Source organism: Lipotes vexillifer, unplaced genomic scaffold (genome assembly GCF_000442215.2).
Source record: "Lipotes vexillifer unplaced genomic scaffold, Lipotes_vexillifer_v1.1 scaffold817, whole genome shotgun sequence".
Classification (NCBI taxonomy): Eukaryota; Metazoa; Chordata; class Mammalia; order Artiodactyla; family Lipotidae; genus Lipotes; species Lipotes vexillifer.
In genome coordinates this window covers 26,606-36,733 of record NW_006799071.1, presented here as the reverse complement: position 1 = coordinate 36,733, position 10,128 = coordinate 26,606, and the positions used below count along the sequence as shown (strand labels likewise).

The 10,128-nt window shown below is 33.4% G+C and overlaps 1 protein-coding gene across 1 annotated transcript in view; it reads left to right on the top strand.

The window, feature by feature from the left end:
* The window catches only part of LRRK2 (leucine rich repeat kinase 2), a gene marked incomplete at its 3' end in the record, with an annotated part of 100,374 nt that overhangs the window by 64,619 nt on the left and 25,627 nt on the right, over nucleotides 1-10,128 (top strand). The window contains exons 20-23 of the mRNA XM_007471478.1: nucleotides 2,069-2,257; nucleotides 8,591-8,709; nucleotides 9,133-9,202; nucleotides 9,704-9,921. Of these exons, the coding sequence (XP_007471540.1) occupies nucleotides 2,069-2,257; nucleotides 8,591-8,709; nucleotides 9,133-9,202; nucleotides 9,704-9,921 (596 nt within the window). The remainder of the gene's footprint in view (nucleotides 1-2,068; nucleotides 2,258-8,590; nucleotides 8,710-9,132; nucleotides 9,203-9,703; nucleotides 9,922-10,128) is intronic.

The following is a 10,128-nucleotide window of genomic DNA, read 5'->3' as shown; positions in this document are numbered from 1 at the left end:
TTTTTTTTTTTTTTTTTTTTTTTTTGCGGTACACGGGCCTCTCACTGTTGTGGCCTCTCCCGTTGTGAAGCACAGGCTCTGGACGCACTGGCTCAGCGGCCATGGCTCACGGGCCTAGCTGCTCCGCGGCATGTGGGATCTTCCCAGACTGGGGCACGAACCCGTGTCCCCTGCATCGGCAGGTGGACTCTCAACCACTGCGCCACCAGGGAAGCCCTTAGAATGCATTCTTAAGGGAAAAAACAGTTAGAGAACAGTGTTTTTAGTATACTAGTATTGGTGAAAAGACAATTGGGATATGGTAGTCATAAGTGTTCGAATGTGAAAAGACCATGTTGAGAAAATAATCCAGAAATGGGTTCCTTGGTTGCCTTTGGGGACCTTGGAAACTAATGAAATATGATTAGAGTCTATGTTTTATCACTTCAATTGGTCTCATGCCAACAACCTGCTTACTTTAATCTTTGATCTCTGATGGAGAGGAATTGTGGGCCTTTGGAGAGGTATGAAGGGAGATATACATTCAGGGTATTCTTTTGTTTCTGTATGAAGTTTTTTGCAAGTATTGACAAGTCTTACCTAATTTAAAAAATATAATGTCATTTGAGAGATTGGAGGGCATAGCCATAAGTTTTTGACAACTGGTCTGAGTAAAGAACATTTTGAATTCAAAGCTTTAAAACATTTTCCAGGTACTATTTGAGTTACGCACACATGTTGTAATGTGAGTTATGAGAGTAATATTTGAAGAAATTTTCCAGGATATATGTAGGACAATGAGAACTCTGCCAACTTATTTCTTCAAAATAGAGCATAGTATAAAATGCAGTAAAATAGCAAGAAGAATGTTAAGAAGAATTTTGAAATTTCATCAAATTTCCTAATAGAATGAATCACTCAGCAAATAGTTTATAAAAATAAGAATATCATTTATTATCTTCTGTGTTCTGAGTGTTCTGCTAAAAATTTCACGTGCCTCATATTCTTTAATTTTTTCCATAATCCTGTGCTGTGTATATTATTGTCTTCACTTCCCAAGTGAGGACACTGACACTCAGGGAGCTTGTATAACTTGCAAGTGACTTGAGCACAGGCCTGTCTGGCTTCAAGGCCCAGACCTTTTCCTGGATCAAGTTAGTTTCATAAATGTTCAGTTTTGTCACCAACACCAAAGCTTTGTGTAAATTTTTAAAAAATTTAAGTTCATTGCCTGCTACTTTATACAGTATCATGATTGTAAAGTGACTTTGAAGTAAGAATAAAAAAATCTTAGAAGTAGGAGACTATATAAGGAACTTTGGTATGATATATGTTTATGCTTATATAATTATTGATTTCTAAAAATAGAACTACCATACGACCCAGCAATCCCACTACTGGGCATATACCCAGAGAGAACCATAATTCAAAAAGAGTCATGTACCACAATGTTCATTGCAGCTCTATTTACAATAGCCAGGATATGGAAGCATCCTCAGTGTCCATTGACAGGTGAATGGATAAAGATGTGGCACCACATATCTACAATGGAATATTACTCAGCCATAAAAAGAAATGAAATTGAGTTATTTGTAGTGAGGTGGATGGACCTAGAGTCTGTCATACAGAGTGAAATAAGTCAGAAAGAGAAAAACAAGTACGATATGCTAACACATATATATGGAATCTAAAAAAAAAAAAGGTTCTGAAGAACCTAGGGGCAGGACAGGAATAAAGATGCAGACGTAGAGAATGGACTTGAGGACACAGGGAGGGGGAAGGGTAAGCTGGGACGAAGTGAGAGAATGGCATGGACATATATACACTACCCAATGTAGAATGGATGGCTTGTGGGAAGCAGCCGCATAGCACAGGGAGATCAGCTCAGTGCTTTGTGACCACTTAGAGGGGTGGGATAGGGAGGGTGGGAGGGAAACGCAAGAGGGAGGAGATATGGAGACGTATGTATATGTATAGCAGATTCACTTTGTTATAAAGCAGAGACTAACACAACATTGTAGAGCAATTATACTCCAATAAAGATGTTGAAAAATAAAAAGTTGTTGCTGGTATATCTTTTTATTTTTAGATATAGGATCCACCCTAGCGAGAATGGTGCTCAGATATCAGATGAAAAGTGCTGTGGAAGAAGGAACAGCCTCAGGCAGCAGTGGGACTTTTTCTGAAGAAATACTTGATAAATTTGATGAATGGACCTTCATTCCTGAGTCTTATGTTGACAGTGTATTTGCTCAAAGTGATGACCTGGATAGTGAAGGTAATTATTACTAAACAATAGAGTCAGTTATGTTTTAAAACACTTACCCTCTGGCATTGAACAGTAGAAATTGAGACAAAAATCTGATTTACTTCATTTGGAAAATCTTGAGGAAAACTGTATTCATTAGTGGAAATAGTTAATGCTTACTATTACTTAACTACTACTTAAGGCAATGAAGAAAATGTATGTCTACACTTTTAAGTGTTATCATACTGCCCATAATCAGTGAGTGGTGGCTATTGCAGTGAAAACACTGACTCAGACTGGAATTGGAATCCATATTCCATCATCAACTAGATACTTCTGTGGTTTGTGTAAGCCCCTTATCCTTATTAAAGGCAGTGTTGCTAAACTTCCAGGATTATTTATAGGAATTTGGAAAAATGTATGTAAAGTGTCTGGGAGAGTGCTTGCAAATAGAAAGTGCTTAATAAAAAATATTTTAATCTTTATTAGAGTTAAAAATAATATTTTAAAAACTCCTGAAAGAACAAAAAATTAACATTGCAAGGTATTAATGGCAGTGATTAAGGCTGACATTTAACATAATACAGTTTGGTAAAAATAGGGTGAGGTGCTTTTTTATTAAAATAGTATGATTGAAAACTTTGGGTGATAGAATAAAGACATTTGAGAGGGCAAAAATAAGGGTTATTCCAAAATCTCATGTCTCAAGTCCAAACATTCTTTAAAACCAACTTTATTGGGACTTCCCTGGTGGTGCAGTGGTTAAGAATCTGCCTGCCAATGCAGGGGACATGGGTTCGAGCCCTGGTCCAGGAAGATCCCACATGCCGCAGAGCAGCCAAGCCTGCGTGCCTCAACTACTGAGCCTGTGCTCTAGAGCCCGCGAGCCATAACTACTGGTCCCATGTGCTGCAACTACTGAAGCCCATGCACCTAGAGCCTGTGCTCTGCAATAATGGAAGCCACCACAATGAGAAGCCTGCGCACCACAACCAAGAGTAGCCCCCGTTCGCCGCAACTAGAGAAAGCCCACACCCAGCAACGAAGACCCAATGCAGCCAAAAATAAATAAACAACCCCCCCTGCAACTTTATTGAGATATACTAATTTACCCATTTTAAGTATATGTTTTCATTTATACATCCATGTAATCATCACCACTATTAAGTTATGCAACGTTTCTATCATCCAAAAAAGTCCCTTTATATGCCTCTTTACAAAAAATGTCCCCCGCTACCTTGTCCCTTGGCAACCGCTGATTTGCTTTCTGTCACAATAGATTAAATTAGTATTTTATCAAGTTTCATATAAATAGGATACAGTATGTCCTTTTTTATGTCTGGCTGTTTTCTGAAGTGGTTATACCATATTAAACTCCCACCAGCAATGTATGAAAATTCTAGTTGCTCTGAATCCTCATTATACTATAGCACTTAGTATCGTAAGTCAGTTTAATTTTAGCCATTCTAGTGAGGTTGTAGTCCTAGCTTATTTGGGTTTAATTTTCACTTCCCTGAAAACTATTTATATTGAGAATATTTTCATGTTCTTATTGGCCATTCATATATTGATACTTTCTTTGCAAAGTGTCTGTTCAAATCTTTGCTTTTGTCTTGTTGTCTTATGTTATTTTAAGAGTTCTTTTTATATTCTAAGTAGAAGTCCTTTGACAGATATATGAATTACAAATATTTTCTTTCATTTATATCTTGTTTTTTCATTTATTAATGTTATTTTTCAAAGAGCAGAGGTCTTAAATTTTGAAAAGTGGTGTTTCAGTTTTTTCTTTTCTAGTTTGTGCTTTTTCTATCCCATTTAAGAAATCTTTTCCTATCTCAAATTTGTGAATGTTTTCTCCTGTGTTTTCTCATAGAAGTGTTAAATTCTTAGCTTTTACATTTAGGTCTATAATCCATTTTAATTTTGGTATATAATGTCAGTGAAGAATTGACATTTATTTTTTTCCACATAGATATCCAGTTGTTTTAACATCACTTGTTGAATATACTATATTTCCTCATTGAATTAATGGCATGTTTGTCCAATTTAACTGACCATATAGGTGTGGTTCCATTTCTGCATTCTTTTTTAAAAAAAATTTAAAAAAATTTTTTTATTGGAGTATAGTTGATTTACAATGTTGTGTTAGTTTCAGGTGTACAGCAAGGTGAATCAGTTATACATATACATATATCCACTCTTTTTATAGATTCTTTTCCCATATAGGCCATTACAGAGTATTAAGTAGACATACCTGTGCTATACAGTAGGTTCTTATTAGCTATCTATTTTATATACAGTATTGTGTATATGTCAATCCCAGTCTCCCAATTTATCCCTCTCCTCCTTATCCCCTGGTAACCATAAGTTTATTTTCTACATCTGTGACTCTACTTCTGTTTTGTAAATAAGTTCATTTGTACCCTTTTTTTAGATTCCACATATAAGTGATATCATCATATGATATTTGTCTTTCTGTGTCTGACTTATTTTACTCAGTACAGCAATCTCTAGGTTCATCCATGTTACTGCAAATGGCATTATTTTGTTCTTTATTTTAAGGCTGAGTAATATTCTATTGTATATGTGTACCACATCTTCTTTATCCATTCCTCTGTTGATGGACATTTAGGTTGCTTCCATGTCCTGGCTATTGTAAATATGCTGCAGTGAACATTGGGGTGCATGTATCTTTTCAAATTATGGTTTTCTCCAGGTATATGCCTAGGAGTGGAATTTTATTCTGTGCCATTGATTTAAATCTTTATCCTTATGCCAATGCTATACTATCTTGATTACTTTAGCTTAATGAAATCTGGTGGTATAAGTCCCCTGGTGGTGTTCTTTTTCAAAATTTTTCTTATTATACTAGGTTGTTTGCATTTCCATATACATTTTGAATCAACTAATTAATTTTATGCTGGGATTTTTTATTAGAATTAAATCTATATATACATTTAATATAGAATTAATGTATAAATAATATATTATTGTTATATAATATAGAAGTAACATATAAATAAAAATTTCTTTAGATTAAATCTAGAAATAAATTTGCAAGAACTGGTGTCTTAATAATGAGCCTTCTGACATATAAATGTAGTATTTATTTCAATTTATTTGTCATTTAAATTTCTCCCACCAATGTTTTGTATTGCATGTTTTTTGATGCTATTGTAAATAGTATTTTTGAATTCCAATTTCCAGTAGTTCATTCACTGCTGGTTTATAGAAATGCAGTTGATTTCTTTGTATATTAATGTATCCTGTGGGCTTGCAAAACTCATGAGTTCTGACAGCTTTTTGTTGACTCCACAGATTTTTCTATGTTCACAATAATGCCATTTGCTAATAAAGACAGATTTACTTCTTCCTTTTAACCTGTATATCTTTTTTTCTTCTTCTTCTTTTTCATGTCTTATTACACTGGCTAGGACCTCCAGTACTATGCTGAATAGAAGTGGTAAGAGTAGGCATCGTTCCCTGGCTTCCAAACTTAGGGGGAAAGCATTCAGTCTCTCATCATTAAGTATGATATTATATGTAGTTTTTTTTTTTTTTTTAATAGCTATCCTTCATCAGGTTTAGGAAACTTGTTTCTAGTAATTATTTGCTGCGACTTTTTATCATAATGGGTGTTGGAAAATGCTTTTCTGCATCTGTTGAAATGGGCATATTTTCTCCCTTTATTCTGTTATTTAGTTAATTACATTGATTGATTTCCTAATGTTAAACCAAACTTGCTTTTCTGGGGTAAATCTTACTGGGTTATGGTGTATTATCCTTTTAATATATTATTTGATTTGATTTTCTAAAGTTTTGTTAAGGATATTGCATCTATGAGGGATATTGATCTGTAGTTTTGTTTTGTTGTAACTATGAGAGTATGCTAGCCTCTTGAAATGAATTGGAAAGTGCTCCTGACTCCACTGTTTTCTGAAAGAATTTGTGTAGGAGAGGTCTTAAATGTTTAATAGGGTTCATGAGTAAAGCCTTGTAGCTTAGGAATACTTTTTGGTGGGGGGGGGAGGCTTTTTAATTATAAATATAATAACTTTAATAAATTTATGGTTCTTTTGATTTTTCTGTTACTTCTTTTGTCAGTTTTTGTAATTTGAAATGTTCAAGGAATTTGTCCACTTTACATAAGTTGCCAAATTTATTTGTTTATTGTTATTTATAATCTCTTATTGTCCTGTTAATGTTTATAAGATCATTAGTGATATCTGATCTTTAATTCTTGACATTGATATTTTTTGTCTTTCCTTTTTTTCCTTCTTGAGTCTAGCTCAAGATTTATCAATTTTATCAATCTTTTCAAAGAATCAGGTTTTTGTTTCATTGACTTTCTGTATTGATTGTCCATTTTATTTTTCATTGTTTTTTGCTTTTTCTTTTCTTTCTTTTTTTTTTTCTTTTTTTTTAACTTATTTAGATTTTATTTGACTCTTATTTTATAGATTCTTAACATGGAAGCTTAGAACACTGATTTTTAGAGCTTTCTAATTTTATAATATAAACATTTAAGACCATGCAGATCCTTCTGAGCACCATTTTAGCTGCATCCCACAACTTTTATATATTCTGTTTACATTCACTTTTGAATTTTCTAATTTCCTTTGTGATTTTTTGACTCATGAGTTATTTAGAAGAGTGTTGTTTATTTTCCAAATACTTGGACATTTTTCCGCATAGCTTTCTCTTATTGGTTTCAAATTTCATTTTGTTGTGGTTAAAGAACCTACTCTGATGATTTCTGTCCTTTTACATTTATTGAGACATGCTTTGTGGACTACTGTGTGGTCTATCTTGGTGAATGTTTCATGTGCAATTAAAAAAATGTGTATTTGGTTGTTGTTGGGTGAAATTGGGTCAACTTGTTTGATAGTGTTTTTCAGGTCCTCTATATCTTTACTGATTTTTTTCTCTAATTGTTATATTTAAGAATGAATGTTGAGATTGTAATTGTCAATTTGTTAATTTTCCTTTTCATTTTATCAGTTTATGCTTTGTGTATTTTGAAGCTCTGTTACTGGGTGAATATACATTAAATACTATAATTTTTTTGATGACTTAACCTCCTTATATTGATCCAAGTTTGCATCTAGTATCATTTCCTTCCTCCTGAAGAACTCCCTTTTACATTTCTTCTAGTGCACAGCTATAGGAAATCCCTATGCAGATTACTGGAGCTCTTTTTCCATGACTCTCTCCTGGAACTCCCAGCTAAATTAGTCTCCATGAACACTGATCTCCTTTTCCTCATCTCAAGAAAGCCATTGGGCTTTGTTTAAATTCCTTCTTATTGTGCCTGTGGCCCTTAAATTGCCTCCAGGCAGAAAGCCAGGGTGATCATAAGGTTCACACAGTTTGTTTCCCTTCTTTCAGGGATTACACAGTCCTGTACTCTCTGCAGCCCAATGTCTGAAACCAGTTGTTTAAAAAAAATTGTCCAATTTTCTAGTTGTTTGTGTGGGGAGGTTAAGTTCAGTGTTTGTTACACCATCATAGATGAAAGAAGAATTCTCTTTAAATATTTTTAAATAAAGGAAAACATCAGAAATGCTAATGTAAAAATAATTGATTTTTGGATTTGTAAATTTTATAATTTGTTTTGACACAATTCTTTATGCTTCTAAGATAAAGAGTGATAGAATTTAAAATCTCATGAGTTCTTAAAAATGGCTCTACATTATTTATCCTTAAAATATGACTAATATTGATCCTTATTTTCTTGAAAATCCATAATTTTAAAGGTGATTCTTTTCTCTCTCAAAACAATATTGCCAACTAAACTCATTGTGTTTATTTTAATGTCATTGCATAAATGAAACTATAAAATATGTAATTCAAACAGAGATGTACTCAAAATTACTGAATGTTAAATAATTTAGTGTGATTCCAATATTTAAAACAAGATTCGAAAATTTTCTAAGCAAAATTCAGAGAAACAGAAAGGAATAACATTGATCAGATTTATGTATAAACTTTCTCTGCTTCCTGAACATGCATGTATTTATTGTAGCACTTGTAACTATTTTTTTACTTGGCTCTTTCCTGCTGTACTATGAGCTCATATGAGGCCTGGATTATTTTTCCTGCTTATCTTTATCCTGCACTTACTCAGTGTCTAGTCTGTGACAGCCATTCAATAAATATTTGTGGATGAAGAATAATGTAGTTGAGTTTGAAAATGACAAGCTGACATAGTTTATCATTTCTATTTTAAAGATGCTACAAAAGGAATTGGGCAATTTCCATTCATGAAAATGTGTTTAATGTTTTGTGATTGAACTACTATGCTAGCATCTTATGATTAGGTCAGCTTTTCTTACTTGCCTTTATGTTATTGTTTAAAAATAGGAAGTGAAGGCTCATTTCTTGTGAAAAAGAAATCAAATTCAATTAGCGTAGGAGAATTTTACCGAGATCCTGCCTTGCAGCGTTGCTCACCAAATTTGCAAAGACATTCCAATTCATTGGTAAGTTATACTGTAAAAACTGCAGTTAAATATTGTATATTTTTTGACATTCTTTCAATAACTGAAATTGTGTGCCAAAGCTAGGAGCTATTGGTGCAGAAATTCCCTAATGTGAGAAAACTGTCTCTCTATATATACACGTGTGTGTGTGCATACACGTATGCTATCTTAAATTTACATTTGTAGATTTTTGAGCATGTTTGGGGCATATAGGTGCTCTGTACACTTTAAAATGGTTTTACTCTTTTTTCTTTTTAGAGCTTCATGTCTATGGAGCCCAGACTAGGTCTGTGTCTTATGGTATGGCTTGGTCCCATGAATATTTTAGCTAGTAATCTTATAGTGACTCCTAAAGAAACCAGATAGGAAAATGTTCTCTTTGCTCCAAAAAATGATGGTAATTTTATTATAAATATTTAATAGGGACCCATGTTTGATCATGAAGATTTACTGAAGAGAAAAAGAAAAATATTGACTTCAGATGATTCACTCAGTAAGTATTTGAAAGTAATCACAAGTTAAATAGATATTTTGAGCAGAATACAGCACTTTGATAAATTTCCTCTGATTATGCAAATTTTCTTGATGCCAATTTCACATAAACTTTAAATTATATTTACCTAATGATTCCATAGACTGTAGAAAAATGAAATACAATTATAGATTTAAAAATTTAGCCTTTATGATGTTATACATCATACACTTTTTATCCTTCCTACTGTGTTCCTGAAATGTAAATAATACCCTCACCAATGCCACTCTTGATGTTCTTCTTCTTCAGGTCTGTTGTTTTTTTACACTACTTATACCACCTGATTAAATATTTATTATTTACTGTTTATCTCTGCCACTGTAATGTAAGTTCCATAGTTTGATTTTCTGTTGAATTTCCAGTGCCTTGAAGAGAGCCTGACAGTAGTAGGTGATCCATAAATGTTTACCATATGAACTTAAATTACTTGCTTATATTTCCATTGTTTGTTTTTGACAAAAGGAGCATCAAAATTCCAATCACATATGAGGCATTCAGAGAGCATTTCTTCCCTGTCTTCTGAGAGAGAATATATTACATCTTTAGACCTTTCAGCAAATGAACTAAGAGATATTGATGCCCTGAGCCAGAAATCCTGTATAAGTGGTCATTTGGAGCATCTTGAAAAGCTGGAACTTCACCAGAATACACTCACGAGCTTTCCACAACAACTATGTGAAGTAAGTTTAATTTATCCTTATAATTCTCAGGATATTTGAAGAGCTTTTACATTTATATCTAACTTGCATGCTTAAATCTTTAAAAGGAAAGTTCTGTTTTTGTGTCATTGGACAATAATTCCCCCCTTCTTCTGGTTGTCTTACAAGTATCTTAGTCTGTGTGGTATTCCAGAAGCATCTTTGGGGGCAGGTAATGGAAATGGAAAT